The sequence below is a fragment of the Chaetodon trifascialis genome, chromosome 17, assembly GCF_039877785.1.
Source record: "Chaetodon trifascialis isolate fChaTrf1 chromosome 17, fChaTrf1.hap1, whole genome shotgun sequence".
Taxonomy (NCBI): domain Eukaryota; kingdom Metazoa; phylum Chordata; class Actinopteri; order Chaetodontiformes; family Chaetodontidae; genus Chaetodon; species Chaetodon trifascialis.
The window spans coordinates 17,836,415-17,858,978 of NC_092072.1; the positions used below are offsets into that span (position 1 = coordinate 17,836,415).

The window sequence follows — 22,564 nt, forward strand, 5'->3', positions numbered from 1 at the left end:
TGTCATATCAGATTCCTTTCCATCATTCTTCCACAAGAGGGAGCCAAAGTCTATGCTTCTTGAATACAGGATCCAGCCTGCACGTCACGCTCTTATTCACGGCCTACATATTGTGAATTGTCCCTATCACCACGTGGTTTGTATAGATCAGTATTATTTATCAGTGCCTTTACAATAGTGACTCACAAAAACTGTACAGAGCCTCTTGTTGAAAAGTTAGCAGGCTTGCACACTTCTGAGGCCGTCTCAGGAACAAGCTGCTCATCTTAAATTCTATGGCTGACTTTTGCATTATTGGATCATTTCTGAAAGACAAAACCCAATGCACCCAACAGTATGGACAGTCTTTGACATGCAAGCTGTGCAGCCATGGGAACCTGACTGGTTTGAAAGATGTTTGACAACAAACACTGAGCCTACAAGTGCCACCCAGCATGAAAAGATTTCCTACATGGTTAATATTTACTGATGGAGCAACAAAACACCTGCGTATGTGCGCTTATGTAATTCAACGTTAATATTTGTATAAATAACTTCAAGAGAGCCCAGCAGGATAACATTAATCCAATATTTGCCACTACTCAAAGGCGTTTCACTAAAATGCAAGAGGTTTCCTGTTTGGCTAAAAACATGTTACCCTACATGCAGAATCCCATCATACAGAGAACAGGAAACAATGTCGGCCTGGCATCTGTGGCTTTGAGACACAACAGAGTGTGTTTATTAAATGGGAAGCTGCTGTCATCTGGAAATAAAAGACACACAGAAATTGATGGGTGGATCAAATGCAGGAGGAAACTGGACTTCAAATGCATACTGAGTCCCACTGAGAGCAAATCACCCCAAACATCTCCAACACACATTCCACAGACAGTCGCACCATATCATCTTCATCTTCTCCTGGTTGTGTGTTATATGAGTCTGTGTGATAGTCACTTGGTTGTGTGACTTAAGTGTTTCTGCATTTAATTAAATCACATTACTCTATTTTCAGGGCTCTGGGACGCTGCTGGTAGTCTGCTATTAATTTGCTAGTTTCTACAGAACGTTTTTCCAGAGATTTATTGTTGTATTTGTAGTGACTTAAAGCTGATTTTATTTTACTGGATTAGGCACTTTTATATGGAAACATTATGACACGAGCGCGTGTGTGCATGTGCCACCAAGTTTCAGATTTGCTTGTCGCTTTCAAAATAAAAGCACGAACATGGCGTTCAGCACAGTATGCGCCAATGTTTGAGTGTAAAATAAACGTGTATTACAGAATATAACACGAACTTCCCGATGACACATTGAAGATGAAGCAAAGTAGCGATGTATGACAATGCTGGCGATATTTTAGACCGCTGGTATTTTAACACTAAACAGGCTGCTCCGTCCTAACGCTCGCCACAGTCACAGGAACTATTTTGAACTTTACAACCGGAAGTCACATCTCTCCATCTGGCTCGCTTGCTCTAAGCGATCCCTCCTCTCCGCCCAGCATGACTCTCCCCTCCACTCACAGCAAGGTGGACTGACTGCTGAGCAAGACGTGCAAAAACTCCTCCATAAAACAACGAGCTCAGTAAACATTACGGGACATTTTGGTCTCGACTCTTCTCTTTCTTTTTAGGGCGTCAAGTCGTCAGCAATGAAGTCATCACACTGTCGCCCCGCCAGAGTGGGTAAAAACCCCTTCGTCCACAAGCTGAAATTCACCATGGCAGAAAAAATAAAGGTAAGACAAGGAGATAAGGCTTGATAAATTATCTTTTGTTGAGCCCCATCTTTTTGTAGTGTTTATATTGAATGTACTGCACTGTAACCGCACTTGTGTTACGGCCTGTGTTGTGGGTTAGTTTACACTCTGGTGATAGAATTTGTAAACTTTATATATATAAAAAAAGAAAACATTGGAAAACAGTGAAGCAGCCATCTGACTATCGAGGAAATGTTCCTCAATGTTTTCCTGGTTGTGGTCAGTGACAACAGAGAGCATCTTTAAGTGGTCCTCAATGGATGCTCAACAAATAATTGAAAGAATAAAACAGTTCATGCTGAGCCAATACAGATCTGCTGAGCCCTCATTATGATCAGTGATGTCTATAGAGTTAAGATCAACACGCTGAGCTCAGATTTGGGAGGGAATCAAATGGGAAACAAGAGTTTTAGGTTTCACGTGTATCATTTTTGGGTCATCAGTCACCTGTAACCGCCGTGCTGCCCCATATGCTCCATTGTAGGTGTTATCTGAGACCTGTGGCGTCATGATGGGACCAGCCACTACCCCACATTGTACTGGATGGATCCAGCAGGGTTGAATCTTGATCGACCCAATTTGCATGCGAGACATTTGCATGAGATTTTTAACTGCGCACCTGAAGACAGCTGGAAGCTCAGTCCAAAACAACTGCAAGCAGTGCATTTTTTGACATGTGCTAACATACTGTACACTTGATTTCCTCCCAAATGCTCTTTCTGCCAGTCTACACTTAACTGTTTCTGGCTGTGTCCTTCAGCTCATCCAGTGTGCACACACAAACACACATGCAGGCACACAGTGTTTACACTGTTAGCACAGGGGTAAACAAGCTGACAGCTAGCCAAGTTTCATGCGTGCTCAGATAGTCCTAATTAGAAAGGATCAGTTTCCAGAAGGGTGTTGGAAGAGTGGCTGATGGCGTGGGTCAGGTTAAAGTCAAGTCAGTGTTAGGGTCTGTCCAGTTCGGCCTCCTTCAGGTGGGAACGCCGACCTGCAGACTGATACTCAAATACAGTGCGGGTACAAATACGGCTGTTTAAGTGCTTGTTGAAGCAAGGTGTGTGCTCCAGGCCAAACATGAACACAGAGGTGCTGGGTGTGTTATTCCGCTTCAGCTCTGGCTACATCCTAAATCAACCACTGAAATCAATGTTTTTCTCGCTGCCTGAGAACGGCAGTCTGTCAGAAATGCATCCTAATCAATCAACCAATGGATCAATAGGCTCTCATGCCTAGTGAGTGGTGTGGTCTGCTAACTGTCCGCTGCTCATGTGCTTCAATGGACCAACTAAATGACTAATTTCATCTAGTTTTATACAAATCTAATACTGTTTTTTAAATTCAGAGTTTGTAATGAAGGTGGCATGAAGTCCATAGAACAAGTTGCGCTGAAAGCAAGTCACACAATCAGACAAGAGGAGGAAGTACACTGTGCTTCCTCTGCTCTGCCCCACTAGGTTTATCTGTTTCTCCAAAGCTCCAGAGCCAAGAGGTGCCTGCTTTTCATTCAAGGCGAAACGTGCAATGCTCAAATGTCAGGAAATTGGCCTTTATGTTGGCACTGTCTGTCCCCAACAATCACATTCCACTGAAAAAATGGTTAACCCCGGCCTTTATTCCTTTCTGGATTTTCATGCTTTGACTGCAGTACACCCTGCTTTATAAACATGCCTCTGTAAAGACCTTCTAACCCGTTCAGTTTGGCTTCCACGAAGCTGTAACTACACTTGCTGGAAGAGTGGGTTTACTGGGACGTGTCTGAGTTTGCGGCGGATTGTAAACAGTTGTGTGTCTGCGATGACAGCAGCAGCCCAACGAATGTAACCTGGACCATGTGTGTCTGTGTCTGCTTCACACCTCCCTCTGCCTGCTTGTAATGTGGCAGTGAGGTGTGTTTTTCCACCTCACAAACATCTAGGCGCATACACACAGTCCCATGCAGTCAAAAATTTCACTTTTTTTCCTGTTGCTCTCTCCATATGTCCTGTTTCAGTGTTTCAAAATAAAAAAAAGTGGGGAAAAACTACACTTATTAAGTGCCATAGACTTTAGATCTAAATGACTGCAGGGTGTGTGTTTTTCATGGTATGCATATGTTTTTGAACCTCTGGGTTTGTCATATATAGAAAACAAGTCCTGCTTGATACAAACGCACATTCGTCCCCGTGGCTCTTGGTCATCCTGGACCCTTTTTTTTTTTTAACTTCCAGCAAACGTGATCAGCAGGACTGTAGACCAACTAGGTCAGCAAGTGAACGGGACAGAAAGACAGCGGCGCTCAGTCCAGCTGAGTCACACACATTGCTGAACAGTGAACATCATACAGACGTGGCTGCCAACTCACCAGCTTGCAGACAAAATACCTGTGACACTGGGTAGGGCTGCAATGTCCAGAGACTGGATTGGGACCCCTCTGCAATCTCGATGAATATCTCAAATAATTCTAGAGAAATGGTATATGTAATGAGATTTCTGGCTATTTCACTATTTCAGCCTAATCTACTGGTGCACCGATCACAGTTTCTGTGCTGGTCCACTTGTCCTAGAAGGTTTTAATGGGACAACGGCTGAATTTCGGTCAAATATTATCTGTGTTTATTGAACACATTTTCCCATGTTTAGTATCTAAGTGACTAATGGGGTCAACAGTTTTTTAAAATTGGTCCAGTATTGAACGAGAGTGCTGCAGCCTGCAGCCTCAAAACGGGTTGCAGTGTAATCCCTCTGGGCTTTTGCACACCATCAATGTACATCCGCTAAACGTGTTTGTTTTTTGCTGCTGACAGGCTCGGAGTGTTATTCTTAGCGTCTGACAACATTATGGAAAAGATTCCCTCCAGAAATACCTTTTTGCTAAAGAGTAAGATCCCTTCGCGGAAGCCACCAGACTCCATTCACAGAAACTGTAATTTCATCATCGTAAAGCTCACTTCATTCAAACTCTGCAGAAACAAATGCAACTCTTGTTTGGTCGAAATAAAGCCTTTATTCATCAAATTGGGAGAGGAGTGAAAGTGAGGGTGGACAGCAGAGAATCAGTTGGCAGAATCTATTCACATGAAGCAGGGAAATTATTTTCATCAAACATTGTGACCACTGAGATTTAAAAATGTAGAATTTTCAGCAGATCTTCCTGATGGAAAAAAGCAAATTAGCACATATATGGTGGCTGTTTGAAAATAGGGGCCTTACATATATTAGATATTTAATTTAGATATTAAATATTAAAATAATGTCTTAATAGTGTGTATCTTTCTCTTGGACTAGCTGCACTGCTTGTCCTTACTTCAAACAAGTAGCTTGTCCCCTGCCTAACACACAGACTGAACCTGTACACCAGCAACATGACAAACAGAAGGAGCGGTGGACTGCTTTCAGGGCTCCCATGTGGAAATCAGAGCACACTCCCTTTGGCTCATTGAAAACAATTTAACTCAGGGCAATTAGCCTTCACCACAGGGCATACGGAGCAGTTAAAAGTGTGCTGGGTCACGTTGCACAGGGGAGCTGGGTGTTCTGTGGCACGGCTGTGGAAACGTGTGTGTCAGTGCAGGGCTGAAAACAACTTTTCAGATGTGTTCGTCTGAATCAAGATGAAGCATGCTTCAGCCTGGAAAAGACAGAGCGCTGTGCTGCCGTTCTCCTCCCAAAAGCAAGTGACATCGTCCTCTGTTGTACTGCGTTTCCATCTGTTGACTTCTCTAATTTCTCCTCTAGCGCCACCAACAGGTCTGCTTGACATGTTGTGGTGGGTTGGTGGTCCAAATTTTATATAGTTGCTCCCAGATGATGTATTCTAATGACTCTGGTGATCTTCTGACTTTTTCTCCAGTGCCATCAGAAGGCTGACCTTGTTGTTTCTTTATTTAAGCATCTCAATAACTATTGAGTGGATTGCAGTCATATTCTGCGAAGACAGTCTTGGTCCCCAGAGTATGAACTGTAAAGGCTTTGCCATCATCATGTCAAAATTTCAGTTGGTCCAATTCTTTGTGTAGCAGGAGGACAGAAGAAGAATGAACTTGTTTCATCATGTTTATATCTCTGTGTTGTATCGAGTCAACAGTTTCCTAATTTCAAAGAAAACACTTCAGATGATTCAGTCAGGTATTTCAAATAAGGTTTATTTATTAAAACTAATAGATTTGATAAAATAATGTTGCCATACTTAGGCTGTGCGTATGTGTGTGTGTTAAGAAAGCAGATGTACCCAGCTGCAGGATGGGCTGAGTGACTCACTGTGTTAATGGTCCGTGACAGATTTAATGTTGCCATATGCACGTGCAGAAGGTGTGTTTGTTTGTGTATTTGGAGACAGTTGGACCATCGTGCCTTCCCAGCCTCCTGAATATTTAACAGACAACAGAATGGGCTGACAAAGCACTGAACTTTCCCCTCAAGCCAAAAGACATTTGCTGCTATTTGGTCATCTGGAGTAGACAATGGGACGTTTTCTTTGTGCCTTTGTACCTTTTATGATGTCACTTACGTATAATACCACACTTACAACTCATAAGGTATTAAGGTAAATCAGATTAAAGTGAAATAGTCCCCAAAAATCATGTGATTTTTCATCATAATTAGCCTTAAACTGCTTTAACCCTGTGGAGACTGAAAATATTCAATATTGACTCGATACAGAAAATATGAATGAGACCAAGCTAAGCATATTTCAGACAAAAGTCTTTGTCTGGTGGACAAAGACTTTGTGACCAAGTGGAATTATAAAAGAAAAAGTCAGAGCGGAAAGAGGCATTGAAAAATAAAAAGTGACCTCAGAAAATTGAGGTAAGAATAACCTGTGATGAAAAGAAGTAGGATGAAAGAACATTTAATAGGAATCCTGAGCTGAGTCTTAAAAATTTAAAGTCTTGAAATCTGATAAATTCCTTCCAGCAATGTCGTTATTAGCATAACACACCTGCATCTCCGACTGAGCAGTCGGCTTTTTATGCACTCCGAGCATAAAAGTTTAAGCTACTTTTATATTAGAGAGAAGATCTGTGGTGCAAGTAAGCCCAGCAGTGCAGAGCCGTATTTTCATAGCAAATTTCAAACCGTCAGCTGTGGATGAACCAGTACTCCCATAAAACACTAGAAATGGCTTCCCTCTACCCCGCCCCAGCTCATTCTCATGCCACCTCCTGAGAAAATGTCAGCGGATCCTCCCAGATGGATTCGTTAAGCTCTGATGATGAGTGCACTGTGTGTCAGCCGTGGGGGTGGTGAGGCAGGGAGAGGGGTTAGAGCATCATAAATCACCCCCATTACTGTTTATTTATTAATACTGCCCTGCAGTGTGCACCTGGGCTCCTCCGGGGGGAGAGACGCACGCAGGAAAAGAAAGGAAAGGCGGGAGAGGATGGGAAGGGGTGAGATACGATTCCCAAGAGTGGTCACAGAAAGCACATCAATGCAAAGTAGGAGGAAAACAGTTGAAGGGAGAGCAGCATGATAAATGAAGGTGCAGCTGAGCAAATAAACACGGGGAGGGATGGATGGATGGATGGATGGATGGATGGATGGATGGATGGATGGATGGATGGATGGATGGATGCATGGATGCATGGATGCATGGATGGTTACAGAGAGCAAATTCCTCTGGGACTGCAGATTACTGTGAGGCAGGCCGGGAGGTTGATGAGAAGGGGAAAGAGGGAGCACGATGAAAGTGCGGGATGAAGAGATCAACCCGAGGTTGGGCAAAGGGGAGGAAGGGGCTTAAAATGTCACACAGTCTGAATTTACACTGAAGGCCATGACTTTGTGACCCTGCTAACACTCACACACACTCACCACATCTCTCTCATTACACAGTAAGAGAAAAGGCATGACAGGTCAGTCAGCTGACTTCTGATCTGCGCTGTGCCACTCATGGCCTCAGTGCACTTCATTTCAGTCACAGCGCTGTACTGTATGATCTGAGGTTGAACTCAGCCTCGTACACTGTTTGCAGAGTGATCATATTTCCTATCTTACTGTTTATTTAGTAAAATCTCACTGGTTTTATGCAAAAGCGAAAGCCCTTGTTTGATAACATCAAACGGCCAGAAAACCCCTACGTTTCCGAACAAGTGGATTGTTTACATACGTTTGAGCATCATTCTTATCAAAAGCATGTACAGAAAAAAAAGACAAATGGCAAAGATAAGAAGCAAGATTTCAAATAATCCAAATACAGTAAATAAGAACCAAATGTCCTTCTGGCATTTAAAGTCCACAGAGGAAGGATACATTTCACAATGATGGTTATGAAACAGGCAATTCAAATATTCAAAATTCAAATAAACTATTGTAAACTGGCACAGTTATTCACATGGGTTGGGATTGCCCAGAGGTTAAGCATTCCTGGCTAAGTGTTTCTGCTGCTCGCTCCGATCCCGGTATCACGAGCAGTACTACTTCTCAATGATATGTCAGCTCTGGAGTTGATCAGAAGCTACTGATGTGATCCTCCAGCTGCAATCTGTTTTTTTTTGTTTTTGTTTTTTTCTGAATATGACCTTCCGCCCCTGGCTCCGTGTTTTGTTTCTACATAAAATGGCCCTGATAGGCGATCGAAGTACAGTATACACATGCACACACACATACATGTATATTTGTACACATACATAATTATATATACATTTTATATGCAGTCAAGTTATATGTGAAGTATGTTAATTTAAAGGCTCACCTTGATGTTTGATTGATTTCTTATGGCATTAGCTTGATGAGCAAGAAGTGGAGCCGTTTACTTCGAAAAGTATTTAATGTGTCACTTTTATATGCAGTAAAGTAATGATGCTGCTGAAGTCACCCTCAGAAAGACTGACTGGCATGTGATGTGAGTTGTTTTAGGAAATATGAGTCATGATATCCAGTCCCTAGAAGTGTATGATTCAACTTCTTCCCATGGTCAAGAGTTACAAAAGAAAACAAAAATTCTAATAAATTGTGCTTCAGATCGAATCAGCAATCAAGTATCTAGATAGTATTGAGTCGGGAAATTCAGCGTTATCAAGAACTGGAACTGGGTAACTAGGGTTGTAATAATAATAACAATTAACTTTACGAAGAGTTTCACTGCTGGTTCCTCCATACATACATACATACATACATACATACATACATACACACACACACACATTCATACATACATACATACATACACACACACATTCATACATACATACATACACACATACATACATACAGAATGGGATAGGGTGATATTGGAGAGCAGTGATGTGTTCGTGTCCAAGAGTTGATCAGAAAACGAGCCCCTGAAACTATTGTGAGTAGCATTAAAGGTAAAAATTTGCACCTAGAAGTATTAAGATAAACAGTATTCAGCGTAAACGGTGTGTGGACTTGTAAAAGAATGCAAAGATCTTGGTTTATTCCTTTTGTAGGTAACACAAGGCAACTAGTACTGATGTATAGACATGCATATATTCTACATACAGTAAAGGCCTGTGAACCCACAGGGCTCCTGAGCAGGAAAGAGCACGACTCTTACTGTGACTGATACTGTACATTGTTTGTTCCTTCCTGAAGGCGCAGATGGAATGTGTTGCCCCCCCCCCCCCCCAACCCCCAACCCTACAGGACGTGCCGGCATATTATTTTGATGCATAGGAATGTACAGTATGCTCAAGTAATGACTGTTTGACAGCTGCTAAAAACCCAGCAGAATGTAAGCTGACGGTACAGTCAATGACAGTGGAGGTGCAGAGGAATGGTGACAGTGTCTCTGTTCTCTGTGTCGTCAGATCGGACTGATGTCTGTCACAGTGTTTCCGGTGCGGCTGCTGCTGATGTCCTTCTTCTTGCTGCTTGCGTGGCCCTTCGCCTTCATAGCCTGCCTGGGACGCTCAGACTCTGTCGTTGAGCCACAGTCGTGGTGGAGGAGGTGTGTGTGTGGTGGATATTTGTTGTGATTGAATTTCATGAATATACAGCAACGATAGGAGATACAGTTTAAAGCAAAGATCAGATTAAAGCAGGATGTTATTTTTGGGGATAATGTGTATAAACCAGAATTCACCATGTTACAGTAATATGTAAGCACAGAGGGAGAGTAGCAGTGGTGGAAGATGTATTCAGACCCTTTATGAAGCAGAAGTAGCAACACCACTCTGTGAAAATACTCCACTACAAGTAAAAGACCTGTTTTCCAAACCTTACTTAAGTAAAAGTATGTAAGTATTCTTTGCAAAATGTACTAACAGTACAAAAGTAAAAGTACTCATTGTGCAGGAAAGTGGGACAGTTTTCTGTCATATCTCAGGTATATAAGTGCCTAAGATTTGTGCCATTGCACTTTGTTACATTCCACCACTGGACAGTAGTTGCACAAGCATTTGTGAAGGACGTGTAAGACGGACAAGTCTTTGTCTTTCAACTGCCCGTGTGTGTCCTTCATCAGGTTTGTGGACGTGTGTCTGCGAGTGGCCTTGCGAGCCATGTGGTTTTGCGGAGGTTTCCATTCGATCAAGGTGAAAGGGGAGCGGGCGGCGTCCTCTGAAGTTCCCATCCTCACCATGGCACCTCACTCCTCCTACTTTGATGCCATCCCAGGCAGCCTGACGATGTCCTCCATCGTCACCAAAGTGGAGAGCAGGAGCATTCCCATCTGGGGCAGTGAGTCATACAGATTTCCATTAAGTGTAGTATTTTCTCTCTTGTTCCTGGTTACATTTCAAATCTTTCTTTTCACCTCCGTCCTCGCAGCTCTCATCAACTACCTCAGGCCGGTGTTTGTGTTTCGTTCGGATCGGGACTCCAGAAGAAAGACTGTTGAGGAAATCAAGCGGAGAGCCCAGTCTGGAGGGGAGTGGCCACAGGTGACATACACGAGAATGCATATAAAGCCATTCAGAACATGCACAGAGAAACAGTGATCTCACCTTAGCTCACACTGTTTGGGAATTGAAAGGTGATAGCATAAATGCAGTTAGTCAGTGAGTGGCCTCATTTCACAGCGAAAGATGACAGCAGTGCTGACTTTCAGGTCTGGAAATGATCATTTCGAATCAGGCTGGAAACACCAACACTATGCTGAAACATCTTCCTGTGAGTGCAAATTCCAGGGATGCCATGTATTTGACACTCAAATGCATGACTGCCACTGCACAGCATATGCATTACTGTGGGTATATACCCTATGTTGTACTAACAGGTCTAGGCAGGTTTTTTCTTTGACTAAGAAAACCAAGATGAAAAAGAGCGCTGTACAGGTATTCTCTCATGTCATCCATTTTAGATGGACCCAGCTCGTCTACAGTTGATCAGGGAGCTGATGAAGAATCTAACCAATAAGCAGAATTGATCATGGCATAAATCTGATGCGTTCACATCCCTAATGAGAACCTTAATGTGTGTTTGTTCCAGATAATGATATTTCCAGAGGGGACGTGCACCAACAGGTCAGGTCTCATCTCATTCAAGGCTGGTATGTGTTCAGTCCCCTTCCTGCTTTAGGCCTCATGAAACCAGGTGGAAGGTAGCTGTGTGTGCGTGTATGTATTACTCTCACTGTGGGGACATAAATTTGTTTACTTACGACTCGTCTTAATTGTGGGGACAAAATGCATGTCCCCTTAATGTAAATTATTCAATTTTAGGTTGAAGACTTGGGTTAAGGTTGAGGTTAAGGCTAGCCAAGCATTGGTTATGGTTATGGTATGGGTAAGTCTCTAAGAAATGAATGTAAGTCTGTGTAATGTCCCCAAAAGTGATGAAAACCTAACGTGTGTGTGTGTGTGTGTGTGTGTGTGTGTGTGTGTGTGTGTGTACCCTTTCATATTTTGAATGACCCTATTGTGGTGAAATTGTGGTGAAAACACACATGTATTATTCCATACTTGCAAAAATGACATTTCCTCTTAACTAAAGACATTCCCATCAGCCTCAGCTGTAGTTTGCTTTAAATGATAGTTAACGAAAGTTAGCGTACTAAACACAGGTGGTGACCAAGGTAATTATGCTTCTGCTAAACATCAGCGTATTAGCACGGTCAGTGTGAGCGTGTCAGCATGCTGATGTTAGCCTTGAGCTAAAAGCACTGCTGTATAGACTCACACAGAGATCAAGGCTTCCAGCCTTATTTGCTGTCTTAGTTGTATGACTCCTCTCGGCTCCTCAATGTCACCTCATTGTAATTGTAATACTGTATGCGTCATCCCGCTTACTTGTTCCTGCCAACCTTCTGTGCTCAACTGACCCATTTGCAGTATCTGTCTTTGTGTGAGAGACGGGATGTCCTTATTAATCAAGCGTGCAGTAGTGAGGTCTGATATTGGCACAATACATCACACAGGTAGGCACTTGCAGCTGCTCGCATATACTGCAGGTGTGGGTAGTCTTGCTCACCTTCTCAACTGCAAAAAAAACCAACAAAAAACCCCCCAGCTTTTTTGTCCACTGGCGGAAGTTTTTAGTGTATAATCCAAAAATGTGAGCCACCTGCAGTCCATGTGGATGGTATTCTCCGGAGAAGCTCATCCAGTATTTGTCCAAACCACAGCTCAGATCAATATTTGGCTGAGGTTCTTGGTCATTTCCAGCCAGCAGGGTGTTAACAGAGAGAGCGCGTGTGAGCACTTTGTTCAGTATTCATTTCATTTAGTTTGCCTGGACTTGTAAATGATTATTTATGCATGAAGCTGACTGCACGGCTGCCAGCTCCAGGCATAGATGTCTGGGCAAATTCATTTTACGTTGGCCCAGCAGGTTTGTGTTCGGTGTCCTGCTCAGGGACACCTCAACACGACACACAACTGTTGCACCCGATCTTTTTTCAGCATGTTTTTCTGCTCACATGCGTGTGTCTGTCTGTGTGTGTGTGTGTTACGCTGTCAGCCATTGTTCTCTGCCTGCTCTGTCTAATCCCCTTTCTTCCAGTCTGTAAATCTGTCATTCCCAGTAAGCCCTGTTTGTCGCACTGTGTGTGTGTGTGTACTTGTACAGCTATCCTTGTGAGAACCAATTTGGGTTTTAGGGAGTGACCACATTTTATGGAAAGCGAGGACTTTTTGGCCAGCCCTCGCCTTCGGACAGTCCTTCGATGAGCTGCTTGAGGGTTCAGACTTAGTTTTGAGAGTTAGGTTTGGTTTAGGCATTTTGTCGTGATGGTTAAGGTTAGGCTAAGGTGTCCTCACAAGGACAGAAGTATCAATGTGTGTGCGTGTGTGTGTTTGTCCAACTTGATCTGTCTGTGTGGTACGAGTCCTCTCTGGATGTGTCTCCTCTAATTATGTCTCTTCACTGGCTCCCGGCCCAACAAAGCAGCAGTGTGTGTGTGTGTGTGTATATATGTGTGTGTGTATTTGTGTTTTTAACGTGCAGGGTGCCACCTGTGCATGACGTGTTCAGCAGATACCTCCAGTCTTCAAAAGGCCTTTTAATAGAGCTGTCATTTTGGCGTTCACCCGTCTCTCCCTGTCCATACTCTCTCTATGCTCACGTTATTATTCAGAAGATGTAGTCACTGCTCCCTCTCATGCTCCTTCATGTTCTGTCACCGTCTCATGTCCAGCTAGACCAGTATGTCGGCCAGTATGGTTCTGTTAAAAATCAGATGTTAGCTCGTCATCCGTGTTTAAAGGTGGAGGTTCCTTGTTGATTACAGCTGCGCAGAGTTGTAAGTTAAATTTTCCATCATGGGGTTTTCTTTCATTCAGCACAAGGATGTCCTCTACTGTGGGAACTTTTTAACTTCACCAGCCTCACAGGTGTCGTGTTAAAGCAGAAGTGATACCAGCCTCTCCCTTCCTTCAGGACCTATTGGCCTATTGTATTGTATAGTGCACATAAATACATGTGTAAGTTTTAAGTATTTAGCTTTCTGGGTGTCCATTCAAAGATTCTATATGAATAATATACATGTTTTTTGTTTTATTTTGCTTAATTTGGGATTTTACTTTTTAATATAACTTAAATTCTAGAGAACACTGAACAGATTATATCTTGATTGCATTTTATCTCATTTTATACCATATAAGTATTAAAGAATAGTTTTGGGAAAAGAAAAAGTTGAGTAATGAGAAAGGAATCACTAGTGGTAAAACCACAGAGAATTATTCTGTGTCTCTGCCCTTCCCTCGGGCGTATTTAGCATTTTAGCATCTTTCAGCTCATTGTTTTGGTTTTGTGGTCCACATCTTTACTGTTTTATCTCACTGCTTTCATCAACCTCGTTTCCACATACATTTCAGGTAAAAGCCTGTGATAAGCACAGAAACAGACAAAGTTAGCGACTAGCTAGTACAGTGGAGCATTTAGCAGCTAACGAGCGAAATGTTTCCCTCAGGAGTTGGTGGAGACCAAAACAAAGCTAAAATCAGGTTGGCCATGAACATAACTCCCAATGAATACTAATGTTGCTCTGTACCTTCAGCTTTATTCTCATTAGTAATACTCTTATCCCATTCTCATCTATTCAGAGCCCAGACTGTAGCTTGAATGGGGCTTTGCTCAGTAATAAATACTGTATGTAGCTTCTATCAGCTCGTCTGTCATCAGCAGGACATTATAGAATCTCCACAGAGAGCTTGTCTGCCAGGACTGGAGGTTATCCTGCGGTTATGAGCTCATCCAAACCAGTATACAACTTAGACCAGTATGTTCTTCTATCCATCCATCCATTGTCTATACCCGACCATCCCTTTCGGGGTTGCGGGGGGGCTGGAAGCCTATCCCAGCTGTCATTGGGCAGAAGGCAGGGTACACCCTGAACCGGTCGCCAGTCAATTGCAGGGCACAGTACGTTCTTCTGTCTCACAAATATTGCTTTTAATATATACATGTAGGTGGTATAGGTGGTGTAGGTATATATACATTTAGGTGGCACGGTGACAACACTGTTGCCTCACAGCTAGAAGGTCCTGGGTTCGATTCCCGCTGTGGGCGGCGGGGGCGTGTCCTCCACCATGCCTTCGGTGCCTGCTGCTCGAGGAAAGGGGCCTTTCTGTGTGGAGTTTGCATGTTCTCCCCGTGTTCACCTGGGGTAACGTCCATAAAATAGAACCCCACTAAAAACATGCAAGAAGATCACCACCTGACCAAAAAGAACTGGGTGCCCAGGCGCCGCTGTCGGCTGGCAGCCCACTGCTCCTAGTCTGCCGCGGAGGAAGGATGGACAATGGATGGGTCAAATGCGGAGAAATAATTTCACGAAGCATGGCGTGTGCATGTAGTGTGTGTGATAAAATAAAATACGTTTCTTCTTCTTTCTTTCTTCTTCTTCTAGTACCCGACTAAATCTCAAATACTGGGTCGGTACAGTTTCATCTCACCACCTCCCTCCTCTCTTGTGTGTCTCAGGTGCTTTCATACCAGGACTCCCAGTGCAGCCTGTGGTGCTTCGCTACCCAAACGAACTGGTAAACACGCTCTCTTTTAATCCTTTCCATACCTCTAACTGAGACAGTTCAAACTTTGTCCGACTCCACCTGTGAATACACCATGTGCACAGACCTACACACACCTGTGATGTAATGGTTTCTTTCCCTCACGTTAGCATGCGTCCTTCCTGTGTTGAGTGACTTCATGTTCGAGTTGGATGATATTTCATCCCCCTCTTTCTCTCTCAGTCTCTCGCTCTCACACTCAGACACACACATGCGCACACACATACAGACACACACGGGTATCATGTCTCTCTCTGCACCTCTCCTCACTCTCTCATGAATTATACACTTCTTATTACCTAGTTTTTCTTGTCCATTTCCCCAGAGAGCTTTTGAAACTGTTTCCCTTTGGGCTGAGCTTAGTCACTGTGCTTTAGTGACAACGTGGCAGCAAAGGGCAGTTAACCACACACACACACACACACACACACACACACACACACACACACACACACACACACACACACACACACACACACACACACACACACACAAACACAAACAGCTTAGCTTGTCCACATTTGGTATAATCCTGTCCAGACCACCACCAGAACTATTTCCATTCCATCTGTTTCCATCTGTTCATTTAACTGGAAATGGAAACAACAATAAACAAATCTACCCCCAGCCAAGAACATTGGAAACAATTTACACAAAACTCTGATTGTTGGCGAGCCAAATCAATACATATTCAACTTTCTGGATCTTTAATGCAAAAGTGCAACACCAGCAAACAGGAAGAGAAGCCGATAGCAGCAGTTGAAAGTGCCCAGATGTCCTGCTGTAAATGTGATTTTCATCAGAATGGTCCTGGGTTTATCTATATGCTGTTTTATCGCTCTCAAGATGTGTTCACACAGGTTGTTTGGTTTCCTCACTCCAGATCAGAGCAGAAAATAATGCATTGTTGCATTTAACCTTTAGGCGGTTTACTGTTCTGTTGACTTTCCCTTTTACACATGAACAAATGAATGTGGGTCAGGGCTGCCCAAAACAAGGCTCGCGGGCCAAAGTGGTTTGATGTGGTTTGCCAGAGGTTTTTATAAAAAATATATATATATATATATATGTGTGTGTGTGTGTGTGTGTGTGTGTGTGTATATGTATGTATGTATGTATGTATGTATGTATGTATGTATGTGGAAGCAGATCAGTTAAGGGAACTTGGGATCCTAATTTACATCTTAACAGTACAATAGGTGTTGTACATTTAATAGAAGTTCTAGTTGATCATTAATTTCAAACTCTTTTTAAACTCTTTTAGTATTGCACTCCAATGACATTGATGGGCAGTTTGAAAAAAAGTTGCAAAATTAACACAGCTTCCTTGTCATATACTGGTGCCTACATGGCCCACAATGCAATTGCTGACGATTGGAGATTCAGGTGTGTTATGATAGCAGCAGCTAACGTGGCCTCGATCTGCTGCACAAGCAGAAATGAGGAGCAGGTTGCGAAGGTCTGTTGACCTCACTTCTTTATAACTACACAACCCCAGACTTTTAAAATGTTCAAATTTTGTAGCCTCCAGATCGAACCAGTTTAATCTATCACACTTCACATAGCTCCCCCTGGAGCCACAGGACCTTAGACAAGTTTCTCCACACAGAGAGTGGTACTTCCCAGGACCTGTAAACGGACTTTTGTTGAGTTCCCCTTTCAAAGAAAATTGCATTATTGTGTAACAGAACTGCAGCATTAACCGTGGAGGTGTCATTTGAAATCTTGGCGATAAAGTGTTGCAATACTGTCAGTTCACACCAGTAGGACAGTGTTTAGGCATCAATCAGCTGTAATGAATAATATGTATAAGGTGAGTGGGTCTTCAGCCATCCTCAGAACCCACAGACACACACAAAAGAGAAAAATAACGAACTGCCCTTTAGTAAGTCGCTGTAGGGATTTGACTTCTCGACATTTGTGTTTGTGTTTGTCCTGAGCCGTTTCCTCTTACTCCTTCCTCCCCACAGGATACTGTTACATGGACGTGGCAAGGTCCCGGAGCGTGAGTGTTTCTGTCTTTCTCTCACACACGCACACTCTTAGATACACCACACGCACGTACACACACAAACACACGCACACACACACACACACACACACACACACGCACACACACACACACACACACACACACACACACACACGCACACACACACACACATGCACACACACACAGCTCTTACTGCCCTCTGATAAGTATGTAGTTCAAACAGCGGTGACCTGTTTAACCTCAACAATGAACATGGTAGAATGCTGTTGGGAAATCTCCATTATCTCCAGTGGTATTTGTCCACTCTTGTCATTGCCATGTCCATTTCTCTCTTCCTGACACTGTCTCACCATGTACTTACAAGGCCAACTCTTCTGTCTTCCAGATTCAAGATCCTGTGGCTCACTCTGTGCCAACCTCATAACCGTATGGAGATAGAGGTGAGTGCTTTAGTCAGCCAGAGGTCAGTAAAACTGACTATACTCCCCATCTAATGCAATAAATGTGATATATGTAATTCCATATTTGTTATGCAACGGACAGCACAGTTAAGCTGACATTCTCTGTCTTTCCTTAGTATTTGCCTATTTACACTCCATCAGATGAGGAGAAAGAAAACCCTGCCCTGTTTGCCAATAATGTCAGGAAGCTCATGGCAAAGTAAGCGTGTGTTATCGTGTATGTATGAGCGTCAGACTGTACGCACATGCTCGTTGTGGATGTTCATAACACACAGACACATGTGAAAGGTCTTCATATACTTTCCCTCTGACTTGATAGGGCGCTAGAGCTGCCGCTCACAGACCTGTCCTTTGATGACTGTGAGATCAGCCTATCGCAGGGCCCGCTAGGCATATATGACTACAGCAGCCTGCTTGAGTTCAACCTGCTGGTGTGCCGCCTGGGGTGAGTTGAGGGAGACTGGATTGACTGGTTGGACTGGGTGAGCACTGGGTGTGATACAAGACTTTGGGGCCCCAAAGGTGTAGAAGCACTGACATCTATGGTTGGCAGGTCAGAAAGACACACTGGAAGATGCGTCCCCATCCAGAATAATATGAACCAGTTAATTAACGTCAAATGAGGAAAGTTTTGGTGTTGTAGCAGAAATGTTCTGCCAAGACTGAATATTTTTAAAGAATGCCACAGTTTTTCACAAACCGGTTTCATATGCAGGTGATACATTAGCATAAGAAAACTGTCAGATATCTGTGAGCATATCATGTGACTATTTGGTTAATTACAGAAGATTTGACTCACATGCAAAGGTAATTCTTTTTTTTTATCTCTTCCCCACATTTATGTATTGTAATGTAATTCTAGCAATTTAATGTAGAAAGGTTGAGTTTTATTCAGCTATGTGTCTAAAAAATCAGCTATAATGTCATAGTAGTCATAATTTTAGTCATGGTTTGTGGTTTAATCTGTGTGGATTTCTTAAACTGTGTCATAATGATGTCAAAGCAAACAGCCAATCAAGGAATCTGTCAAGGTTTAATGAAGAGCACATCTTGATGGGACGAAAGTAAAGTGTTGCAGATAAATCTTTGATTGTTTGTACATTTTTTTTACAAATAGAAAGAAGTCGTCGGCCAAAATTCAAGCCAAACTACTTTAGGTGTCGACAATAGAATATGAACACATTACTCACATTTTTTTCCTCCAGACATTTATCTGCTTTACTGTTTAAGATGTTGTAGATAGGTATGTGGTGTGTTTACAGGCCAACCAAAGTGAAGGCGACAAACAGTGTTTCTATATATGTCACAGTTTAACAGTATCTGGAACTAATACTGTATTGTATGATGTGACTTCTTTGTGTTTTCTCTGGTGCGCTGTGCATGATCAGGCTGAGAGCAGCGACTACAGAGGAGGTTCTGGAGGAGCAGGCCAGGAGAGCCAGAAAGATGCAGGGAGAGCGGCTGGCTTTGGAGGACTTCGCCCAGTTCGTCAACCGGCCAGTTACAGACGCACTCACACAAGTCCACAGCCTCTTTGACCAGGTAAACGCACAACACAACAGATTACCAATAGGTAAAAGAGCACATATGGTGCAGGATAAAAGTAGGTATTTAAAGTGTACAGCAAGATGACTTTTAGAGAGAGCTGTATATGAAGCTCAGAGACAGACCTGGCTGTGTTGGACAATTTAGCAATAAAATCTTTAAATTAATGACTGAGATCCTAAAATTGAGCTCTGCAGAAATTCAAAGTTTAGGTCAAATATAGAGAAAGAAAATTACCAGGCAACATGGATCATACAGAAACAAAGAAACCCCCAAACTTTTAAACGCTTAAGAACACCTACATTTAATCAGTATAATGCATTTACAATTTTGTTAATTGGATTAATTTGACTAAAAACTGTATTTTCATATTATTATAGACAATTATCATTGCAATATTTCTAAAATAAATAAATGAATTATCAGTAAGTGTCCAGATTGTAATTTATTCATTTTCAGTTGTTGTTTTGGCCTTCCGGACTCGAGTTTGAGTTCTCTTGTGTGATCATTTAGAAAGGCAAGGCTATAGACGATGTCTTCCCACACAGTATCACTGATTCAAAGCCTTTCCAGCCTGATAGGTGTCATACTGTGGGTGTCACGCGTCAAACTGCTTGGATAAACTTGATTTCAAACTAGAGTTTACACTAATAAGCATCAAGTGATATTTTCATATGGGAACATATTTTTTTTCTTTGCCACTTTTACTCACTAAGTTGATTTTGTTCCCAGCATGGAGACAGACACATAGACATCAGACACTATGTTATTGCTCTGTCTACCATTCATCGACCCTCTGATTCGATGAAGACCCTCAAACTGGCCTTCAAGGTGAGCGCTTTTACCGTTGGATCTGCTTTGGCATTGGTGTAAAGCTATAGCACTGAGAATATGTGCTGTTGTGCAGATGTATGAGAGCGAGGAGGATGGGGAAATCCAAGAAGAAGAGCTCGCCACCATCTTGGAAATCATGTTAGGAGTGGAAGAGGTGGAACTGTCGGGTTTCTTTTTATCTCTTGACAGACCTGACAGAGAAAAGATCACATATGGTAAGACCCAGTGTTTGTCATTAAGCATTTTTCAGCTTCAGCACAAAATGATGTGACATCTTTGTACACATGAGACCATTATGGAGATGATTGACAGCGTCTATCAGCGCGTCCCCGCTTCCTCCATGCTGTCAGCATCACATTTGATTTCTTCTTGGCTTCACTGAAGAGGATAAGTACCGTCTGTCGTTGATTTTCCAGGGTCCTTTACATCCACCATCTGCCTTTTCTAGAAACTGTCAAAGCCTTTCTGTACACTAGTTGTTTCTCCGTTGTCCTATAAAGCAATTTCTGCTTTTAACATGAATCCCGCTGATTTCCCATCTGCACACAGTGTAAAACGAAGCTGTTCATTTTCTCTGTAATGGTATGAAATCAGCATAGTAATTCTACTGATGTCTCTAAATGAAGAAACGAATAACACTGATGTTACAATGCTTCACATCACACCTTGAAAAAAAAGCTTGATTCCAGTACTGTAAACCAAAAGATGAAAGAGATGCATTATAATTTAATCATGCTTACAACACAATTTCCTATGTTTTCCCCTCTTTTCCAGATGAACTTCATCATTTTATAGAGCAGCACCCGCGCTTCGTCCAGCATTACCTCGATTTTAAAGACCATCCGCGCAGATTCTGCCTCGGCCGACCGAAGAGCTGTAACGGCCAGAACGACAAGAAAGATGACTGAAGGCTGGACATAAACCCAACTACCCTGTTGACCTTCTCTATCTGATGCAACAGCATCTCCATATGCTGCAACTTGCTCACCACCTCTGTGCCTTTAAGTGCAGGTAGACGAGGAGGAGTAGACGGAGAGTAACACCGTAGATCTGTGTGGATGGATCGGTGCAGCACAGGTGATGGAGTCAGAATCTCTGCACCATCATTTATCTCAGTTCTCCTCTGATTTTTTTATTTGCCTTTGTCCCCATTATGATAGAAAGAAACATGTCTGCTCTGGAAATATTTATTTTAAGTTTATTTACTGATGTATGGAATACAGATATTTAAGAAATTAGCTGATAAAAGGAGGGGTGTTTTTAGCCCTTTTACAGACTTTGTGATGAAGGTTAGCACTGTTGTTGGTCTCAGGCACTGTGCAAACATGCTGCTCATCATCAGTGTACATAGAAAACCTAATTCCAGGTGAAAAGGATCAGGATGCACACTATGCTGGGATATTATCACACCAAACTATTGAAGAAGTGCTGGGTAAGAACACCAAAAACAAAAGACCTGCCACGTAATCCAGAGAAATCACTCCACACTTCCAGCAGCTGTGTCACTGCCATCGATATACAAACCAAAAACCTTTGCAAAAACGTATTTTGATTATTGTTTGAATACCAATCAAATCATCCGACCATGCGTTTGTTTTTATTTTCTAAAATGATGAGTAATGTTATATTTTCTAAATTTGAATGCCCTTACTGTTTTCCAAAAGTAGTTTTTCTGCATCTTCGAGGAAGATTATTTTAAGAAAAACATGGAAGAGGTTCCTTTAAACCTCTGACAGGCAGATATTCCACATACTGTTACTTCAGTTTCCTGAGCTTGTGCATATCTCTGCTGCTTTAAATATTGATCACAGGTTTACGCAGGACTGACACCTTGAATAACTTATGACTGCGATGTTCCTCTTATGTTTCATTTCTCAGTGAAATGCGAAAGTCAAAGCTTCTTGGTTTTATTTTTCAAATAAAATGCCATCAGTTTTGTGTCGTTGTCACCTACTGTCTATGTCCACCAGGTGGAGCTCTGCTTTCACACATTGACTTGAAGGTATTCTGACTTTTTGACTCCCTCAAGTTGAATTGCAGTACTTCTTTGAAGAAAGTCCATGATTCTTAAGTTTCATGAACAGGCCATTGTTAAAATGTTGTCTGTAGCTTTATTTACTCAGCTGTAGAGTGTTCATACGATCTATGTTTCCCTTTGATCACTTGGTAATCATGCAGTAAATTTCTCCAGGCTGTGCCTCCCTGCTATTGCTTTCATAATGCTTCATCTTTTCTGAATCCACATGGTGGTGCTAGCTCCCTAAGCTATATCCACTAGAGAGCCCATGCACCACTGCCCACCTGATGGACAGGAAAAGCATTACCTCATCCCATCCTTTCATTCCTTCAGGTAAAAATAGACAGATTAAGCCTGGGCTTTGATGAGAGAAACCTACAGAGGAGGTGTGGAAGTAGGGAGAGAGGGATAGAGATGGAGGAGAGAGACTAAATGGATCGTTCTGCTCCAAATCCAATTCCTAATAGCTGGAGGGAGGGTGGGTGGGAGGAGGGAGAAGAAAACAGTCAAAGAAAGAGGAGAGGGAGAGGGGGAGTGGAGATATCACGTCTAACAATTAAGACCTGCCTTCAGGGT

General features: G+C 42.6%; 1 protein-coding gene across 1 annotated transcript; it reads left to right on the forward strand.

The window, feature by feature from the left end:
• The first annotated feature begins 1,484 nt into the window (after positions 1-1,484).
• Positions 1,485-21,816, forward strand: lpcat1 (lysophosphatidylcholine acyltransferase 1). Its single transcript, XM_070984850.1, has 14 exons — positions 1,485-1,720; positions 9,499-9,638; positions 10,155-10,369; positions 10,460-10,572; positions 11,120-11,180; positions 15,053-15,111; positions 17,109-17,143; positions 17,517-17,571; positions 17,709-17,791; positions 17,912-18,037; positions 18,981-19,134; positions 19,870-19,968; positions 20,045-20,186; positions 20,746-21,816. The coding sequence occupies exons 1-14, from the start codon at positions 1,634-1,636 to the stop codon at positions 20,877-20,879; spliced, it is 1,503 nt and encodes a 500-aa protein (XP_070840951.1). The 5' UTR covers positions 1,485-1,633; the 3' UTR covers positions 20,880-21,816.
• The last annotated feature ends 748 nt before the right edge of the window (positions 21,817-22,564 follow it).